This window comes from Carassius gibelio, chromosome A12 (assembly GCF_023724105.1).
Source record: "Carassius gibelio isolate Cgi1373 ecotype wild population from Czech Republic chromosome A12, carGib1.2-hapl.c, whole genome shotgun sequence".
Taxonomy (NCBI): Eukaryota; Metazoa; Chordata; class Actinopteri; order Cypriniformes; family Cyprinidae; genus Carassius; species Carassius gibelio.
This window is the reverse complement of record NC_068382.1, coordinates 18,357,330-18,379,334: the sequence shown is the minus strand read 5'-3', so window position 1 is coordinate 18,379,334 and position 22,005 is coordinate 18,357,330. Positions and strand designations below refer to the sequence as shown.

The 22,005-nt window shown below is 39.6% G+C and overlaps 1 protein-coding gene across 24 annotated transcripts in view; it reads left to right on the top strand.

The window, feature by feature from the left end:
• LOC128025372 (transcription factor 7-like 2) overlaps nt 1-22,005 on the top strand; it is an 86,106-nt gene that overhangs the window by 53,383 nt on the left and 10,718 nt on the right. For 21 of the 24 annotated variants that reach the window (XM_052611678.1, XM_052611677.1, XM_052611685.1 and 18 more), the window contains 3 exons: nt 17,162-17,294; nt 18,859-18,961; nt 20,325-20,411. In XM_052611678.1, coding sequence (XP_052467638.1) covers nt 17,162-17,294; nt 18,859-18,961; nt 20,325-20,411 — 323 coding nt within the window. Of the gene's footprint in view, nt 1-12,239; nt 12,403-17,161; nt 17,295-18,858; nt 18,962-20,324; nt 20,412-22,005 lie in introns of those variants that run through there. The other 3 variants (XM_052611665.1, XM_052611670.1, XM_052611679.1) reach the window with 2 other exon arrangements.

Below are 22,005 nucleotides of genomic sequence, written 5' to 3'. Positions count from 1 at the left end.
TTGGCAGAGAGAATATCCTCATGCTAATCGTACATGCTGCACACTCCAAATTAATTACCCTTGATGAATAAAATGCTTATTCAAAAGAAAGGAGAGAAAAAAAGGTCCCAATCCAAATGTACCACAAGTGTACTCTGTATACTGTGGGAAATTAAAATTGGGCTGAAGTGTTTTTAATTAAATAAGTCAGAGAAACTCCAGGAAATGGCTTAATTTCATATTGAGACACATGACTTGGGGATCTTAGCGAACCAATTAACCTCAGCGCAGCTCATTAAAAAGCTGCTTTCATGGCCAGGAGCTGGAGACTTATCTGCCAACATATGACATGAAAGCAAATTTGTAAATCCCAAACTCTAAAAGTAATTGGAAAGGTAGATGCAAAGGGTAGGACTAAAGTGACATGATTGTGCTAAAATTAACTAAAAAATTAGTTTTTAGAAAAGTAATGGTAGAAGGAAGAAGAGCAGATTTTTAAGGTTAAATTAGCCAAGGGATAAGTAATCAATATGTTAGAATAGGATGCCCAGACAGGATGTTATTTACAGCATACATATTGTACCGTGGCTAAATGTTTAGTTCATAGGAGAATGGCTGATTGTATTAACTTGGGGCACATCCTTATGAAATCACTGGGAATTTAAAGGAAAAATGCTTTCTGTGCTTTGATACATGAACATTCCCATTGCAATAATGTATAAAATATGTTTTTTTTAATGATATGTTGAATAAGCTGTCTTATTTATAGACCACAACTGCACATTTTGTTGGTTTAGCTGAATTAGACAGGGGTCACTGCCCTCACAGACCTCGCTGAAAACTCATCAGGACTGCAGAGAAAGGCGTTCCTTGGTCCCTCAATTCCCTTTTTTTTTTTTTTTTACCTCATTGAAAGTCCATTAGTGTCAGACTGAAGGACATTACTGTCACTATTTTGATTATTTAGATGTAGGGCTAATCATTTTTAAAGCCAGGCCGGTGGTCTGAACAAAATCAGGTGCTTATTTAGTACTCGTTATTAAAGTGAATTATTTAATGGGTTAATGACAAATTTGAAGATTTTTAATGTAAGGTTTGTTTTTGTGAATGTGTGTGTGTTGCGTGTTTCAGCATGTCAGTAGAATAAGAGCAGTTTTTGTGAGGGAAAGCCATTGCTAATCTCAAGTGTTTATTGTTAAGAAAACTCTGCATTATTGAAATAATCCATTTTCTTTCCGAGTCTGAGGTCAAAATACTCTTTACATTTCATTTCAGCGCTCCCTTTGAAAGATCTTCTCACTGATCCCCTTTGGTGATCAGTCATTTGATAAATGCAACCTTCGTAATACTCCGCTCTGAGGGGCAGACGGACAGGGAGCACAGACGTGCACGGGACGTGTATAGGTTACACCGCCGCAGCTCCACGACACCCATCCAGCGTTCGCTAGAAGGCAAATGGCATCCGAAATCTGATTAGGCCCCATTATAAAGAGTGATATTTTCATCCCGGCGATTCTCGGTACTGTGTCAGTATTCTCCACTGTTGCAGTGCCGGGAAGAGCCCAGTCCTTTGACAGATAGTAGATATCCCAGCCGTCGCTTGTTTGGACATCGCTGTCTTTCACCAAGTGAAAAAAACAGACAGCCTAGAAAATAGGAAGCAGCTAAATAATGTCAAAAGATCAGAAATCAATGGGCTGGAGGAATGTGATCCTACTTCTCCTCTCAGATGCACTCCACCAGAGTGTTTTTCATGGGCCACTGAAGTTGCTTGTGTTCACCCCCTTGGAGATGTAACATAAGCATAGGGAAGCGGTGTAATAATGTTTGGCTATCAGCAAAAATAACCTTTTACTTAAAGGTTACTATCAGAAGTTTATTGAGTTACATGCTTTTTATTTACAGGGACAAAATAAAAGGACGGAAAGCTCAATTTATTAATGCGCAGGATCGTGTTTCTTTGAATTTTGAGATACAAAGGAATAACAGGAAACTGATCGATAGTATGACAGAAAGAGCAGGAATATATATATATATATATATATATATATATATATTTATATATATATAAACTTTGTATATAATGTTATTTATTGCATCTTTGCTATTTGTTGTATTTTTTTTTTTATCAGGAAAACGTTTTATTCGTATGTTCTGCATTGTGATCTGTTATAATGAGAGAGCGAGAATGCAACACCATTATGCTTTTGTGTCACCCGTCGAGTGCGGGAAACAGACACAGGATTACAAAAAAAAAGAAAAAAAATCTGGACATTTCTGGGAGATAAATTTAATTTCTTTGCTATTTGGAGGTCTCCTTTGAAAATTGTAATGAACACATTCAGAAACCGGAGAATAGATTTACTCTTAGCTTCAAATAAGTCTGTGTTATCGTACTCTGTCATTCGCTCCTTCCTATTTTCGAGCTGCTAATTGATGTTTTTGATGTCGGCGAGAAAATTGAAGAAAATGTCATGTGTGAACCAGCGCGGAAGTTAATAAGATTGACTTCGTTGACGGAATTCACAATGAGCAAAGGAAAGCCGTATAATAGGGCCTTGCTGCATCGCCCATACATCTTCGGATGGGATGAAATCGACACCCGCCAAAACCCGGTGTGGAAAGATAGAACATTTGGGATGGCTATTCTCTTTCACGTTGTTTTTTTTCTTCTTCTTTTGTGGTTTGTTTTGTTTATCTCTCTCCACTCCGAGCATCTGACTTGTGTGCATAAGTAGCTGTGTATCCTGTAGGCTCCTTCCTCGAACCAGGCCCAACAATTCGAAGGAACTGTCTCCCAGGGAAACCCTCCCACTCCAGACAATACTTATTCTTAATGCTGTTTTGAGTTTGAAAAGGCACGGGGCTTTAAAAAAACACTAGATAAAGATATGTCTAAGAGATGCACAGATATCAGTTAGGGTCAATGCATATGCTTGGCCGATGTGGAAAAGAGCTTAAATTCAAATCCCCTTGAATAAAAGGATTGAAGCACCACTACGGTCACTCCATCTTTAGCCATTTATCGAACACTGGCCACAAGCCGAATGAAATCCATTGTTCGTGACGTTTGCATGCACGGTTTTGACATTTTCTGTTTATCATCTGAATTTCACAATGCGCACGAGAAATTACAAAAGTGGTTCGCTTTAATTTCATTTTTTTTCTTCAGTTGGCAATATGGCCAGGTGTAATGGGGTTCTGTGTTTTTAATTAGGGTGCAGATTAGCTGAGTTCGGTTCACTGGCTCTGATTATTTTGTTTCCCCGCCCTTTAGGGGAATGAGCTAAAACCCTAATGCGGCCAGTACCCCCAAGCGGTCCTTTTTTGAAGACACCGAACAAAAAAATAAAATCGTAGACTCTGCTAGTGTTCTGCCCTCCAAGGACCCACAGTAAGGGACATTATTCTCGGAATAGCCAATTAATTCCACTGGCAATGATCGGTTAGCGCTTCTCCCGGCCCCCCTCGCCCCCCGTGCTCCACTCGGCATTTGAAATGCTAACACAATGAAATATTTTTCTATTGGTTGGTGTCCCTCGGCTAAGCCACCGCCGCGGGCAGAGAATTTCATCGACTGATGAGACCAGAGGCGGACCCGATAAAAAGGTTACCTGTACGTGACATACACTCAAAATGGCTAGCGCTACCTTGAACTCGAAAGTTCTGTAACTTTTATTTGACTTCTCATCGTTAGCGAGGCAGCACTTCTGCGCCTGTGGAGAGTCGAAATGAAGGACGGCTACTTGTTTGTGTCCACAGAAGCATGAAACATCCTTGCTCGTTTTCGAAAGCGTTTCGTGTTCGAAAGCGTCACTTTTTGGTTTTGTGATTTATCTGATTAGCATATTAGCTAGCTATTTTGACATTTAGATAATTAGCAATATATAAGCCTTTTGTTAACTTGTCACATCAAAGATGTTGATCATAAAAGCATCCTTTCAAAAGACCACATATACGTTTTCCACATAGAAAATGGTTGCGTTAAATTTATTGTTTCCGAACGTTCGTCGTATTGCCATAGCCTAGGCTTTGTGTTGCGGTCTGGATGCTAAGAAAAGAGCAGTAGGGCACCTGTCATATCTACAGCCAAGGGATGGGGAGGGTGTTGAGGAGTAACAGGGAGGAGGTATGGAGTTTTTTTCTCAAATTGTTAGTTGAAGTAAAAGTATGGTGTTGGAATCCCCCCCCCTTCCCACCCCCACGACAGACACAAACACCATAAGCCCCTCACTCTTTTTTTGCAGCTCACCCTCTCCCGCACACACACACACATATTTTGCTGTCTACAAGGAGAGAGGCAGGTGGCTCCCCATGGCTGCAGCTTCATGACAACATGCCATTAGAAATAGCAGGCCTGTTGATCAATCCAGCCGACATGACAGCTTCGCCGCAAGGCCTGGCTCTTTGAGCACCATCTCTGCGGCAGCTCCCTCTCCTGTTTCTCCTCACTAATTGGTGAAAGTTCTCTTATATATGCTTGTGGCACAGGGCTTTTTTCCCCTCCCCTTCTTCTTCTCCTTTTGCTCTTGCCTCTCCTTCCACCCATCATAACCTCTTATGTATTTTTTCTTTTTGTCACAATGGAAGTGATAACTTTTAGTTAGATATTGCAAGTGGGTTAAAAATGATATGTGCGCTGTAGGCATTTTTTCGCACTGAATTTCTTATTGTGTTTTTTTGAAAAGCGAGATGTGCAGTAGGGCTATGGTTTGACATTGGTTCATGGCAACAGAAAAACAGATTTGAATGGAAAATAACTACAGTTTTTTTTAGCATGCAGTCCATTAAAAACTATACATGAGCATTTTTAATTTATCCTTTATTTACAGAATATTGAAATAAAGCGGCTCAGTTAAACTGATTTTGGCTTAGGTTTTTCCCCTTTATGCATGTTTTTTTTTTCTTTTTATACAAATGTATATATTTATTCATGTGAAAAAAAAATGAATACAAGAGCCATCAAACCAATTGTTAGAATTTTCATTCTGCTCTGTGCAAGCTGTCATGTTCCCAAGCTGTGTTTAAATCTGCTGTCATCTCCTGCTGAAGTGCTTAACACCCCCTCTTTGATTTCTCCTTTAACTAAATACATTAGCGCGGAGAAGGAAAGAGAAACACACAGCAAATGTTTAAATATCTCCTATTTGTCATAGTTTAGCGCTAGCATTCGGAGCCAAAGCACGCTCCTCTTGAGATTTGGAGCCAGAGTACAAACACTGTCCTTCCCATGATTAATTTAGTTGTTAATATTTAATATTTATTTTAGGCAAACCCTCTAGGCCAGTAACTTGTGCGCAAACCTGAGCCTTTTTTTCCTCCTATGTTTATAAAGAAGCTCATTGAAATCCATTAAGTAAGATTCTTTAAAGGAGGAAAAGAAGAGATAAAATCGACGCTGTTGCCTAGAGTGAAATTTAAATGTGTTCTATATTTTTGTGCATGAAACAGGACTTAAAAGGACCCTTTTCCCTACGTTATTTGTCAATGCATGCTAATCGTTATCAAGTGAATTGGTAATATTAACTGCTATCTCCACCCAGTGGCACGAACATAGCGGTGATCAGCAGAGCGCAAGTGAGAAGTGAGGATTTGCCAAAGGGATCATATTTTATTACACAATAATGTTTTTACCAGTGCATTATTTACATTAATACCCCCCTCCCCCCCATATGGTGTTTGCTTCCGTAGACAACACTGCTTATTGTAATTTTAATGCAGTTAGATTTACATGTGTCTGTATATTCTTACCCGAGTGTGTAGGCATGTGGACCCGTTTCGTAAAGCCCTGTGCATTTAGCTATAATTTGACATGTTAGTTTAAGTAGTGGTGGTTGTTCTGGAGGAGACGGGGGTTGAGGATCACACTGGACTGGGGGTCCGCATAAGCGGATCGGCGACGAGTGGAACTGGGGTTCCTCTGAAGCTCCCTCTCTTGCTTTGATCAAAGCAGGTTGTTTTATGTGGCTTGTGTGTGACTTTGAAGCCACCGCGTCACCTACGGCCCTCACTTCATCAAGTTCACCCGTGTCTTAATAGCAGATCAATAAGTTTCAAAGTCTGAGAGTTAATTTGATACCAGTGCTGATGTGATCGTGCTGGGTCGACACTCTCGGGCTCACAGCGGCTCCCTCTCCGCGTCTCGCCGCTCTTATTCATGGCTCACACAGACACACGCGCGCGCATCGCACCTTCTTCTCCCTCTCTCTCGATGCGCATTAAGGCACGGCATCTTTTCATCTCTGCCCGTTCTTCTCTACTTGACATCGATTCATGCAAACATCGCATTTTCAAGTGCTGCATTTTTTTAATCTCTACACACTGCATTGTGTATCTTGATTTTGGATATCGTGGACTGTTGTGGATACTGTATTACAAGGTGTATAGTGATTATTCGTTTTCTATTAACTATAAAACTGCTTCGATATATTTGTTCTGTTTTTAATAATTCTAACTGTTTTATTTATTTTGTATTTATTCTATTTTTAATAATGGTCATTTAGATTTTTAATTTGACAAGAAGCAGATAGGAAAAAAAATCTGCCTTTTGATTCTACAATTTTTAACAGGAAAGGATTAATTTAAAATCTAAATATATAGTATACATTTTTAAAATGCAATTAAATAAATATAGAATTGATTTTTTTGTGAGTTTTTGATATTGAACATACAATGTATTATAAACAAAATAAAAATATTCTTAAAAAGGAAAAATAAAACGTTCAGATTTTCGGTTGACATTGATAAATAACTTGGCAATGTTTAAATAAAGAGGAAAAATAAAGAAAATTAAAGGGGGGGAAATAATGCGCAGATCGCAGCCACTGCGGAATTGGAACATTAAAGGAAAACGTCCAACAATTGAAATGGTTCTTAAGCGGCTTTTCTTATTTTTGGTGGAGAAACGTGGATGTATGGACCACCCTTGGCTTTAGGGGTCAGGGCAGCACTCCAGAACAAAAGACCAATTTAAAATGTTCATCTAAGGGTTGCTAATGGTATTAGGTGACTGACCGATGAGCAGCGGTAGCCTGCCGCACCACAGCTTGACCCGAACCCACACTGAATTTACTAGCCCGACAAAATTTGTATGCTTGCATCTGTCATTTTACAGTCCATTCAAAAGTTTTTTTTTTTTTTTAGGAATAAAGAGGGAGAAAAGAATGTGACTGAGAAGTGATCCTAGTTTAAGACATTGTTTCTTTTTTTCTTTTTCTTTTTTAAAGCTGGTAAAGAGAGTCCGTAGAACAAAAAAAAAAAAAAAAAAGATTTTCTTAGAATCACAATTGCTTACAGATTGTAAAGAACATATTCTAATATTTTAGTTTGTCTCGTACATGGTTGTGCTGTTTACGATGGACCATACAATAGGAACAGATTTGTTTTAAATGGAATGTTACGATTTATTTAAATACTGAAGGTAAGAATGATCTTGATCAAATCATTTGATCAGTTCTTTTTATTTATATTATTTCAAGGAAAAAAAATTATTTTGCTAAAATTGTTGTCTTTATATTTGGTGGTGGCTTTTGATGTTTGTTGTATTTTACTGACAGTGTGTGTTAAGCCGTTTTTATTTCTGAATTCACTGCTGAGATTCAGCTGTCTGTGTGGTCTGGAACAGCCGGCTCTGCACCGCGGAGAGCGGCAGAACATGCTGTTCAATTATAATAATAATGATGAGCTAGAATTTCTGTTGAAAATTGATAGAGGTCTCCTGGTTGTTTTTATATCTCTTAGTTTATCAAAAAAAAAAAAAAAGGTTTTATATGATAAATAAAAATGTATTCTGAAAAAGGGAATATTTTTTATTTAAATTTGGAGCTTGGTGTTTTATATTTGTTCTTTTGTTTTGTTAAATTGCTTCTCTCTAAACATAAAATTTTAAATGATGAATCTGATCACTGCTTTTTTTCTGCTTTGTATGCACACGCACGATGAAATCTTGCTTTATTAAAAGTGTATTAATCTGGTCTCTTGTCCCTGGGAGGCACCTTAAGATGATATTGTGTCTTTTTCTTTAAATTGTTGGATAAAAAACATCTAGCAGATTTGGTCCCTGTCAGTCAGAAATAATTGTGTGCTTAATCTCGTCCCTGATGGATGACTTGGAGTTCAGCAACGGGCCAGCTCCAATGACAAATACAATATTAATATTCATTAACTGCTTTGACAATGCTAATTTTGATGCGGTAGTAAAGGGCTTTCTAAAGTTAGCGGCCAAAGCATTAGAGCTGCGCAAGGTGGCAAGATAATTTGTGCTGGTTTGCTGAGCTGAAGGCTTTTAAAGTCTTAAGCAGAAAAAAAAAAAAAAAAAAGAGAAAAGAAAAAAAAAGTTCAGACACATTGGAAGCCAGGACTGCAGAAGTAATACGATCAAGAGGGTGCCACACAAATTTGACACCTCCGATGCTGCATCTTTGAGCAAATATTTTTCCTTTTTCTCTTTTTTTTTTTTTTTTTTTTTTACAAAAAGTTGCAACAGAAAGAGGAACATAACATGGTAAGTCAGCACATTCTGCTTTTTGTTTAATCTTTCTGATCTTTTCAATTATCGCCATTTGAAGATCAATAGTGTTTTTTTTCCGCTATGGTTTAAAGGCTCACAGCGGTGGTTTGCTGTCTGGTCGGATCACGGCTTTAAGAGTGGGCTACCTCACTTCAAGCCATCACTTGGCCATGCTTAATTTTCCTATTGCTCGTCTTCCAGAAAAGCAACTAGCTCGTTTCGAATTTTGTCAGTTTCAGCAGTTGTGATAAATTTTGCCTTAAAATGTGTTTCACTTTTAAATTCGGGCACTTACTTTTTTCAGTGTGACGTCTCCAAAGATGCTCTTGCAAGTCGAAAATCTCAGTGCCCTGCCAAGTACAGATCTCTTTAATTTATAAATGTGAGAACCATCTTTAATTTTTTTTCCTTCTGCTTCCACGCGTTTTCCGTCGCTTGTTTTTCCACATCTAAATAGTTTGCGGTGCGCGACAGTCAGGACCGCGGGGTTGATTGGAGTGGTGGCCGCCGCTAGATTCTCCGGTCGGATCGGATTACTCGCTCTTTGGCTCCTTCTGCACCTTTTTTATATTTGCGTTTTATTTTCGCCGGCGCTGTGAAAGGAGCGTGGCATTGGGGATTACTGACATGACGAGGGACACCCTGCTGCTTGAGTTTAGCCAAGTTAGGGCAACTCCTATAGAAGAGCCTCGAGTACCTTTATGTATGCCAAGCCGCGCAAAGAGGAGAAGGAACGGAAAGCCTCGCGCTCTTTCTCCCTTTTTTTGTTGTCCTTTCAACTTATCAAAAAAAGAAAGAAAAAGAGATGGACACAAAAGAGCTTAATAAAGAGGATATGAAGATGAGCAGGGAGAAGAGAGAGAGAGCAAGAAGGGCTCTTTTCCTTTCCTGCAGAGTAAGAGAAGGACTAAGCCGGCGTATTTTGTTGAATAGCTGGAGGAGAGCAGCCAGTCTGGGCTCCTAGGACCTTGCTGAAGGTGGCCAGCAGCGGCTGCCATCGTCCGGGCTGTGGGTTGGGGTCTCTGGGTATTTTAGTGTTATCGGCTCATGCAATCAGGGCTGGAGGGCTGCTGTAGATGTGGTGCTGCCCTCCAGTGGATTAGTGGATGACATAGTGATGTGCATCTTGTTGTAGTCAAAGCGTCATGGCGAGTGCCAGCATGCTTGTTTTAACCAGGAACCCAGCAGCATCAGGACCCTATTCCATATAGAGCCTATTTAAATGGTAAGATTTCACATTTTCATGTCACATTATTCTTCTTGTTTCGATTTGGATTTGTCGAGGGATTTTATTATTTTTTGGCAGCTGCTTTTGGATATTTTTTTTGTTTGTGTGCATGTGCCTGACATTTAGCAATTTATATCACTTAAGTTGTTAAGTGACAGCTTGACACGATTTGAGTTTGATTTCATTGTCTGACAGTCTCTCATGTTTTTTTGTTTTTTTTGGCAAAGCAAAACATTTTTCAAATTTAAATTGTTATTTGAATTTTAACAAGTATATTTAAAGAAGCCAATTATGATTTAGATTCTTAAACTAATATCAATTTAATATTGCATTTATCAGTGCAATTAAATGCAATATTGTTAAATGTTAAAGGTAATGTTCAAAGAAACTGAAATCAAATATGCTGAGATTTTGAAACAAATACAAAATATTAGTCTTTTTTTTTTTTTTTATACATATAACTACTATTTATGTACACCATTTTTAAATCATTAGGTGTATTATTGATAGATATCTCATTGTTTTGTTTTTTTATATCCGTTTTAAAAATGACTATTTTAAAGACATTTTATAATTGTAATATCAAAGGAAGAAATACTTATATTACAAAAATCTATTTTTATATATAAAATCTATTTTTATTATAGTTTTATTATTAATTTAGTTTTGGGGGGATCAAAGTAAATTCACAGATTATTTTCAGAGGTCTTTTCACAATTAGAAATTACCTTGCTGATTTAGTGCAAATCATTTTTATTGGATGTTCTTAATAGTATGACAATTATTTTTCTCCTCATTATTTTTTCTCTTTTAAAAATAATAAGAATGACTGTAAATCTTGCCTTGATTTTTTTTATGCCTGCGTTTTGGTTGTCATTATTGTGGCGGGTGTTTGCAGGCTGCCGGTCAGCGGCGGCCGAACTGCTAGTTTACTTTAGAAATTGCACGTGTGTCAGAGGGGGGCCGTGGGAGCGTGGCGGTCCGGCTGAATAGAGGGAGGGGTGGCAATTAGCTGCCACGTTGCCGGGGCTCTTACTTGTCAGGCTGGCTTTTGTGTGAATCCTGTAGAGGACATTCCCAGGGTTTTGTTTGGTATTTAGGGCCGAAAGACAGCAGCCGGAAAGCGGCAAAGAGAGAGGGAGGGAACATTTAAGTGCTGAAAAATAGCAAGGGCACTTTCTCCGTTTCAGATAAAATTTAGGTATATTTGTTTCTTTTAAATATATGAGACAATTAAATTTTTTAAATTAATTTCAGATGTAATGACAGCTGGTTTTAGATTTTTTTGCAGTGTATTTAAAAATGTAAAATGTAAAGGTTTTAAATAGTTGGATATTTGTGGCTTTATTAAAAAAAATACATTTGAAATAAAACAAAAACAAAGGAAAATATCACTTTTTTTAGGTTGTGATAAAACAACGTTTGATCAGATTGAAAGTTTTTAATTGGTTATTATTAATAAGCATTCCTTCTTCCATTTATTTATTGCAATTCCTTGTTTTTTGGTGAAGAATGTGAATCCAGACATCTACTCGTATTTAGAAAAACGATTTAAAGACGGCAAAGTAAAGTAAAAAATACACACAAATAAAAGAGAGGATCTGTGGAGTAGGTGCACCGAAGGCCTTTTGTAGATTTGTCGGGGCAAGACCATGAAGAGTTAAACGTAGCAGCTTCTTTATTCCCCTAAAAAAGAAAAAGAGGGAATAAAACAATAGAAACAAGACCCCACATTGATGTCACATCCATGTCAAAACAGAGACAAATACCTTTCTCCCCTTTTCCTCCGTCCTCCCCCGGATGGTGGGCTTCGAGAGGGGACTGTCAGAATCACACAGATAAGTGACTGCTTGCCACACTTTGCTGATCTTGCCCTCCCTTTGTGAATGTTGTTTTCTCTTGTCTTTTCTCTCGCTCTCTCTCTCTTTCTGTCTTCTTCCCTTGCCTTGCTCGCTTTACCTTGTTGTAGCCAAGGCTTTTCAAGCTGCTAGTTCGTCTTTGGGCATCCTGGAGGCACTGCAGAACCCACACACACACACACACACACGCAAACTTGGACAGACACATGCACAACAATAATAAGCCTTTTTTTTCCTAGTGTTTTTTCATGTTTCTTTGCTTGTGGGAAGACATCTCTGCAGCTCTGATAACTATCAAGTGCGATTTCTCTTCATCTTTAAAAAAAAACAAAAAAACGTATCAGCTGGATAGACTGGACTGACCGCTGAAGGAAAACCCGACGGAGAAATGAGTGATTATCCGCTGGCGGAGGACAGGCCTTGCCGGACGTCCTGAGAAGCAGCTCTCCCTGTGATCCGCAAAAGACCCACTCCAAAAAAAAAAAAAAAAAGCGGCCTTGCGAACAATGGCGTGCACGTGAACTTCTGTGTGTGTGCGACTCTTTGGTGTGGGACACACACATGCGCCCGCTCAAACACAATAGCAGTTTTGGGAGAGAAGCTAAGGTTGAAAAAGAACAAGAAGAGAGGGAAGAAAGGAGAAATACTCTTATTCGTTGGCGGTAGTGAGAGGTGGAGGACAGGGGAGGGCCACGGAGTTGCTCATGTACCCGAGAGAAGGCCTTTCACTGGGGCTGGAGGAGAGGGGAGGAAAGACTGGCTCTCTGGCCTCTGGGCTGGCTCTTCTACAGCAGGTTGGCTGCTGGCAATTCAGTCTTAATGCCTGGGTAAGTGCTTAGCGTTAATACACACGCTGTTTTCACACTCCTGTGGCCTTTTTAAAATCGTCTTTCTTCTTTTTTTAGACATACTCAGTGCTAGGACTGTGGTTAAGGATGCACTGTCATCTTAAGATATCTTTGACTGTGTGTGTGTGTGTGTGTGTTTCATAAGGAAGAACTAAGAGTTAGATTGATATGGCATTTGAACCTGTGCATTTAGTTAAAAAAATGTCTGATGACAGGGTTAAGGGTTTGGAAAGGAAGTGAAGTCATAATATATGAATAGATTGAATATAGCATAAGTATTGTTGGTGCTTATTTTTAGCCTGTGGCTTTGATGTTTAAGATTAGAAATTTGCATTTAAGAAAATTTTGTTTGTTTGTTATTAAATTTTTCTCTATTGCTTAAAATTGACAAAGTATTCTTTCATTCACTTGATGTTGAAAATGCATCAATAGTTATTCATTAAATAATCCTGCACTTTTTAGTTGTTTTCCATTTCATTAGAATCAATGTTACATGTTTTCTTAATTTTTTTTTTTTTTTTACAAATTAGATATACATTTTTCTTTATCATAATTGCTTTTATATGAAAGTGCTAGTTTTTTCTGTATTGAGAACAGAGGAGGGAAGTTGCTATTTATATTTTGATAGAGTGTCAAAGTTAGGCGTTTGTTTTGTTTGTATCCAGTTGTGTGTGAGCGGTGGGCGGATGAGGGTTGTTATAGTGACGGTGACATCATCATAGTTCCACATTCTTTTGAAGTTCTTCTGGCTTATTTCGAGCTTTCTCTTCCGAACGGCACTTGGCTGCATCTATTTCTTGCTCATTTGAACATTCCCATACATAAACAAGCGTGGATGTTTTCTGCATTGTATCCACTGTGCTTGGATGCGAGCCACTGGCACGTACACTTCTCGAGTTCAAGTCCTTGGCAGCTTTTTCTGCTTGCTCTGGAATTTCGCAGGCCTGAGAGCCCCTCTATCCATCATGAGGATGTCACACCCCCTGCGTGTCCCCCCCACTACAGCTCATTAGAGCCCACAAGCTCGAGTGACAACTCATCATATCATGCTGTAAAGCAGAGAGAAGCGCACGGGCCCTCAGGGGCCACAAGGTCGCAACCTTCACATTTTGTCTTTAAATTGCTCTGCAAGATGCCACCAAGCGGAAATGCAACGCCAACAGCTTTTTCCTGCTGTTGTCCGGCCCTCTGTCTTCCTCTTTTTCCTTGTATCTCTTCCACAGGCCTCTCACAAATTAACCACTAATAAAACCAAATATTGCCATTTTTTTTTCTAATAATAAGCTTATGTAAGATTTACTTTGTATCAGTGTTCATATACATAATAAATTGTACATTTAAATTGTAATTATGATTATTATTTATTGAAATTATGATTTATTGCTATATCATTTATATAGTAAATGTAAATGTTTATAACCACGATCCAATCTTTAAATATTTTATTATCTAAAAAGCTTTTTATTTTTATAATATTAACTAAATATAAGGATTCTCATACGTTTTAAGCTAAACATTTTACATTAGAATTATTAACATTTATTCAAACGATAATTTATGGAATTTTGTTCTAAGTATGTTAAGCACTTAAAAAACCTCCTTCAGTCTTTATGAAATTATATATTTTTTAAATCGGGTTTCTACTTTGTTGTAAAGTGGCCTTGAGTATTGTGAAAACCGATAACTGAATTACAAAAAATATAAATAATTATATTTATGTAAGTATCACTACTACTACTACTACTAATTAAAATTTGCTACAAATTGTTAATAAAAAAAAAAACATGATATATTCTTTCTTTTATTTGACCGTGTGTATTTTGTGACTATAAAAAGTTATCCTTGTGATCAGTAAAAAAAAAAAAAAAGTCTGAAGTCTTATCTGAAGATGTCAAAAGGGTGAGTGCATGTGTGTGTGTGTGTGTGTGTATGAGTGTGTGTGCACACAACTTGGTTTGAAAAGAGAGAGGAAGAGAGAGTGAAGGACAGGATTTGATAGACGCTGCATCAAAATGAGTGTGACATGCTCTTCTAAGACAAACAGGCCTCTCCATGGCCTCTTCATTAAAACAGGCCAGGCTTTTGTAAGACCACCACTAGGGGTCACGACCCCAAGCACAAACTGTCAATCTCATTGGTTTGGAGGAGGGTACGTATGTCTACATATTTAGTCACACAATCAATGCTATACTGACAGATTTGTTGACACATATTAAGAGTATTTTATATTTATTTATCTTGTCCAAAACATCTACAAACTGCTGTTTTTCTGTTTTCGTCTAGTTTTCTATTAAAAAATGATCATTATTATTATTTACCTGGTTATGTGAATTAGTCCTTTAGCCTTTTTTCCTCTGTGTAGTTGTGATGGTTGTGGTGGGAGGTATTGGCAAACTATTAAACAGGAAGCAGCCCGCTTTCTGTGCACATAATAGGGAAAAAGACGCCCACATTTTTCCTTTGTGTTCCTTGTGTGGGTTTATTGTGCGTCTCGCTGGACCTCCGTGTGTCAGTCTCTAAACAAGATGAGTTGTTTAGAAGTAGGGTTTTAAAGAGTGCTTATTCTGCGATTGTTAGCGTCCGACAGTATGCGGTCGTCTGCGGGTATGCACGGGCGCATACGTAGGTGGTCTTCTTCACTCCCTTGAGTTGCTAGAGACAATTAGCTATGTCTGGAAGAACATGGTAACGCCATCGTACAATAGCAACGGGGTCAATAGAGCCAGATTTATTGTGAAGCTTTTCTTAAGACTCAAGACTTAATGGACTTGAATAGCACTCAGAAGGGAACTTGTTTAAAGAATGAGTTTTTGTACGGTGATTATCCATTGCGCCATGTTATTTTTGTCCCACTGTGTGTCTTGTTCAGAAGGCATTATGACAAAAAAAAAAACAGAAAAGGGCTTGCGTGTTTTAAAATAAGGCCTAAACGCAGGTCCATGTTTTAAGTAGTCTTTCTAGCAGGCGCGTTTCTCCCAGTGTGAAGAATAAAAGTTAAAGAAATTCCATTTTCTAGCTATTCCAGTCGACCTCCTTTTTTCTTCTTAGGGTCTTTCTGATCCGTTGACGTAAAGAAGCGGGCAGAAACGCTACTGTAGCGAACCGCAACAGCGTGCTGCTCTCCCTAGAAGCCTGATAAACGGCATGCCCGACTATTATTCGTGTGGCTGTGTGGCGTTTGAAAGGCGTTCTGTTAGACGCAGTGACTGTGATGTAAATCATTCGGCTTGTCTCTGGGTGAATGTGGCCGCAGTGGACAGCCATTTGGAGCTGTCCCTCAATGGAGAGGCCTTGGACAAAAGAACTCATTTAAATGGCTACTAAAGCCTTTCAGCGCAAGGAGAATTGACAACATTCTTTCACATCATTACTGAGGGGGAGGTTATGGGGTAGCTCGTGGTGGAGGGGTGTGCAGCAGTTGTCAGCTGTGTTTGGCAGCTGTCATCATCCCGTCTGTTTTTCTGATGATGGGTCTTTCTTTTTAAAATGTATTTTTATATCTTATATCGCAGGTTGTTTTTCCTCTGTGGCCTTGCTCTTTCCTTTTCACATTTCTCTTTCTGTCTCCACACTGTTTTCTGCTCTCAGGGGCCCTGAAAACATCCCCAGAGCCCCTTTTCTTTCCCCAAGCAGCTCTGTTCAGTTCATTAATCTTTCATTGGGAGTATGGCAGAGCGGAACGCCCCAATGCTGAAAGTGGCCTCTCTCTATGCCTATTTCTCCACTTTTAGAGGCCCTGGATGGATACTTCAACCTCTCAGGCCTAGGCCCTGGTGTCCTTCCTATTCTCAAAGCTTAGATATTTTAGTCCTGACAAAAGGATGGTTCACCTCTGCTTTTATAAATCACATCCTGATATCCAACCCCATTTCTCTTGTAACAACATCTCAAGTGCTGGATTTAATTTGGCATGTTTTAAATAAAGACAGTGGCCCCAGTGTGCTGCGGGACATGCACAGCCGTCAATCAGACACGCGGGCGCCTCAAAACCCGCATCTATGTGAACAACTCAGGGTGTGAGATGCTTTCCTGTCAGTCGGCTCGGTTTGTGCCAATTTATGCAGCGTCTACGGAAGCAAATCCCAGTCCACGTGTGGCCCGTCAAATGTACGGCACGGCAGTAATCTGGTTAGGTCGCGTGTACTGGGAATACACTAATGCCAGGCCATGCCTCAGCACCCCTCTGCTCGGCTGTAATCTTGGGTAATTGAAAATGGGGCCTGTGCCACTTAAGAACACAAAGAGCAGATTACATAGCTAAAACCAATTTGACCAAAATGCAGAAATGGATTTTCTCTCTTCCCCTCCACCCCTCCTCTTCTAGCTTTTATAATGCAAACCCTTTTCCAAAAGCAGACCCTGAAGGAAGAGGAAGGGGTGGGAGCGCGAGATGTGGGTAACCCAGAGAAGAAGGAGGGAGAGCGAGAGGGTGCTTAGAATGGCTGTGATTTGGTTTATTAGGTGGTTTCTGTGATTGTAAACGTGATGCTTTTTGGGTCAGAGGCACGTAATGCAATCAGGCTTTTATATATCCAATGACTGTTTGAATCAATATTGTGCGCCCCTGAAAGTGTTTTTAATTACAAACCACACTGTTCTGAGAATGGGCTTGTGGTTTGTGAAGGATGCATAGTTGAAATCGAGGCGCCGGTGTGTTTCTGCCTAAACCCAAACATGTATTAACAGCTGCTGCTTCTTCTTCCCACCCCCTTCCCTCTCTTTTTCTGTTTCTTGGCAGTCTAATAAGGTCCCCGTGGTACAGCACCCTCACCATGTGCACCCGCTCACACCTCTGATCACCTACAGCAATGAGCACTTCACGCCTGGGAACCCCCCTCCACATCTACAGGCAGACGTGGACCCCAAAACAGGTACATATGCATGCACGTCTTCCTTTACATTCATGAATTTTAAAACAGGCATGACGAAACCCAAGGCTAACCTTCAGGCCCGTTAACTAGCCTAACCTATTCAGGCGCTGTCACGGCTACACTGTATGATCTCGCCAGTCTGTACTACTGCATTCACAGCTACCTGGTAAGATGCATCAGAGCGATTCAGAGTTGTCTTGGCTTAGAGCCAAGATCGCACCCCTCCTTTTGTGTGCATGTTGAGACGGAGCTGTTGACCTGGGTCGGTTAAGCCTGTGGAGCCACTTGACTTCTGGGAAATGTAGCCGGGGACCTCTGTTACTTAACTGCGGGATCCCGGAGCAACAACACCTATGAGAAACAAAATCTCATTTTTTTCCCCCGTTTCGATGACATACAAATCGGACAGTTGTGGAATCTGGATTTTTACCAGGAGCACGAGGTTTACCAGAAAACCCGATTTGAAGGGCTAGGCTTTATCTGTCAGGATTTTCATCTCAAAACAAAAAGATTTCTGTTCAGCTGTGATATAATGTCATTTGGTGGTATGTTTCAGAATCCGATTATCGCACAGAGAGGCATTTTGTAATACTATACAGTCGAACAGCTGCTCTTCAAAGCTGTCAACAACCTGCATGTTGACTTTAAGAGGGCTTTTTCCGCTCTCATAACAGACTTTGTCACTAAGGGCCTCTTTAAGGACTCAGAGACTGTTTAATGTGCTGCTTAATGGCTCGCTTAATTGAGTTTAGTTTAATTAATTAACAAATTGCATTAAGACCGCTGTACGCAGTGCCAATGTGCTGTGGAGGCATTGTTTTCCTCCTCCTGCGCGGCTAGCATCAGCCAGCAGTATCAAGCTGAATTTCGTTAACCTTTTGAATAGAGTTCTTATTTTTACTGAACCATATTTAGTAGATTTTTAAGCAAAATAGTATCAAGTAGTCTAAATGGGAGTACATTGAGTCAGTTCAAAGTCAGCTAGTTTGTTAGCTAGAGGTTTATATTGTCATTCACATGGTGAAAAGTTGTAAGATATTCTATGCAAACTAACAATGCTAAATATTGTAAACCATCTCCCCTTCACATGTAATGTTAATAATTTGGTTAATTGGCTGTTAAACTCAATAAAAACCAACATTGGGACTGTTTTCACACTTGAACAGACATCCACCGCTAATGTGTCAGTCTCTCTTAACACATGCTTCAGTGTTTGCGTTGTTGACTTGTGAACCTCAATTATCGCCTGTTGTTAATCCTCTGATTCGATAGACAAATGTGACAGGGCTCTGTATTTTGTCTCCTCTCCCCCGTGTGCCATACAACATTGTGGCTGCCTCCACAAGCTTTGATCAGAACGTGTGATTTAGAGCTGTGCATGCGAGCTCAACCTCCTCCCTCTGATGTTGACTCTGTTCAATTGTGTATCTCACAAAGGATAAATTTAACACTTAAACTTCAGCTGGGAATTTCTGTGTCAGGACAAGAGCAGAAACATTTGCACACTTTTAAAACACATCTCTATATTAATTATTTTCTTTGCATTTGTATATTTCTCTTGCAGGAATTCCAAGGCCTCCACATCCTTCAGACATATCCCCCTACTACCCCCTGTCACCTGGCACTGTAGGCCAGATTCCCCATCCGTTAGGATGGTTAGTACCACAGTAAGCAACCCAATTTTATTCCTCTTCTTTCGTCTTTGTGATCCTTTTCATATTTTGGCTGGTCCTGCGACTTATAGTCAGGTGCAACTTATTTATCAAAATTAATTTGACATGAACCAAGAGAAATGAACTAAGAGACATTGAGAAATGAACCAAGAGAAAACATTACCGTCTCCAGCCATGAGAGGGCGCTCTATGCTGCTCAGTGCTCCTGTAGTCTACACTGAAAACATAGAGCGCCCTCTCGCGGCTGTAGACGGTAATGTTTTCTCTTGGTTCTAAATAAATGTCCAGTGCGACTTATATATGTTTTTTTTCCTCATCATGACGTATTTTTAGACTGATGCGACTTATACTCAGGTGCGACTTATAGTCCGTAAAATTCGGTACTTATTTGTGACGTTATAACGCAGTGTTCATTGGGGTACAAAGTTCCTTGATCTTAAAAGTGCTTTTAATAAATCAATCGATCAATTTTTTATATTTCTAGGGATTTTTTTGTTGTTGTTGAGAAATCCAACTTTTGGGCACCACTTTATATCTTGTGAAATACTTCTGCATTTATTCAAATGCTTCAAATTTGTTCAATATTCGCCAGGCCTCTGTCCACTTTGCTGTGGGCCTCTGGGTATTTAAGATGCAGTTTGAGACTTTGGCCATCACATAACACCAAAGCTAACTCTTCACCTCTGTACAGATTATTCATTCTGGAAAGGCACCGCTGGGGCCCACAGCAATGCACCCATGGCTTTCTTCATCCCCTAAACTCTAAATTGTGGCAAATGCTATTTTGCATGTCTCTGTATTGTCCAATTAGAGTAATGAACTGTGATTGCCAGTATTTTACCCACAATTCCACACGGGGGCTCTCCCCTGGTAGCTCTTGTCAACACTTGTTAATATGACAAAAGGCTACAAATTAAGCTCTGTTAATTTAATGTTTTTTCACCGCGATCTAAATACCGAGAGAGGCCCCAAGCGCAGCCACGGCCCTTTGATTCTCTGCACTTTATTTTGGTATAAATTTACATTCATTATTGTTTGTCTTTGGATGTGTAGACCTCAATTAGCGTGATGGCTCCATTAAAGGGACCGGTGCTTCGTCTTTAATTAGCACAACAAAACACCTAGTTTCAGCTCAGGGAGAGAGGCCTCCATCGACACCAAACGCAGGGTTATGAAATTTAATTAGCCATTCCTATCAGATTTGTGGCATTCAAATTGTTCAGAGTTTGCTTCCCTTTGATCCGCGTTCTGCAATCCCCTAGATTTTTGTTCTGATCAAATGAGAATAAAGCCGCCTGCATAGAAAGTGGCTTTTTTCACCCCTTCCTTTACCTCTCTTCCTTTCTTCTCTTCCTAGGCAAGGTCAACCAGTTTACCCAATCACGACGGGAGGTTTCAGACACCCCTACCCAACTGCCCTCACTGTCAATGCGTCCATGTCAAGGTGAGTTGAGCCTTGGGACGGCCGACTCGCTGAGAACGCGAGTGTGTCAAAACCCCTGCAAACTTCTCCCTTAAGGAGAGACCGTTCTCGCCTCAGTGTTCAAAAAGATGGTCCCATGCGATCCGCTATGTATTCAAATATTAATTGTTATCGTTTTATAATGAGACCCCTAAAGAACGCTTACCCCGACTGAACGTCAGAGAATAAGAGGACTGTCAATTTAGCTACAGTCAGATGCAGAAGTAAACAATCTCTTCGTAAAATGCTGCAGATCTCGGGGGCCGTCATTGGACTCTGAGCGAGAGCTTTGTGTGGGCTCTTGGGGTCTGGTTCAAGTGGCGATTTGGACGCAAATGTCCCCAAGAGAGCAATAATGGTTGTGTGTGTGGGGGGATTGTGGGATATGTGTGTGAGCGTATGTTTGTTTTAACTGTCACAGTGATTACTCCCTTGAGACTGTTCCTCATCTGTTATGTGAGAAGTGGGAGGTGTTTGCTGTAGATGACAAATCTCTGTTTGCTTTATTGCTTTTATGCCATTTAAACATAAATGCAACAAACCGCTTCATATGGTGGTCACTTTCTTCGGCCTTTCCCTCCTAATCTGAAACATATGATACTTTTTTCGCAATGATGATGATGGTGGTAGTGCTGAGGCTAGCCAGAGAGGCACAGAGGCAGATCTGGTTTATAGTTTCCAGAAATGGAGACCAACTCAAGCCCAGCCTGTGTCTCCAGACAGGGACAAACTCCTGTTTAATTGCAGTGTGATTGGAAAAGCAGCTCTGGAGGCCTGGCAAGCTTGCACCAGCGGACGTTGATGGATAAATGTGAGCAGGGAAGCAAGAATGGGAGGGAGTAACAGGGAGGGGTTTTGTGCGTCCTAAACACTTGCCTTGGTTTGAGAATTTTTTTGAAGGGAGAAAAGCTTTAGAGAACATACTCAACAAAATGTCCTGTTCAGGAAATTAGAATATTTAAGATGGTCAAACATTGAGTCCTCATTCATGAAACACGACTGGAAAAAAATTTGTGTGAATTGTGTCAAATTTGTGTCATTCTTGCATATGTCAAATTTACTTGATAATGATTTGATGAACAGTTCGTTCATTAAAAAAGCAGAAACAAATTTGTCTAAATGATTCGCAAAACTATTGTGTAATTATACTTTTTTTTTCACAAAATACATTGTATATCATCCGTTAAACATTTTTCTAGATTCATTCTCACTGATGCAACAAATCTAGTAAAAATTGCTTTGCTAACAGTTCACTCTTAAGTACATTGACACATTTGACAAACAGTTCATTCAGGAAATGAGCAGAACGAATTTCAGTAAAATCATTTATAAAATCTTAAAGAAACACATTCATTTAAAATCATTAAATGCAATTATTTTTTTATTTTGCAAAAGAATAACTTATGAACAATTCATTCTTGAACCACAAATATCTTCAAGAAACAAATCCTCATAAGTACGTCATAAAAAAATTATTATCTCAGTGAATGCAGCAAATTCACACAAGAACGCTGTAACAAACAATAAACATTCATTCTGCTTGCGTGAGTAAATGAGGCCCAATCTCGCACTTGCA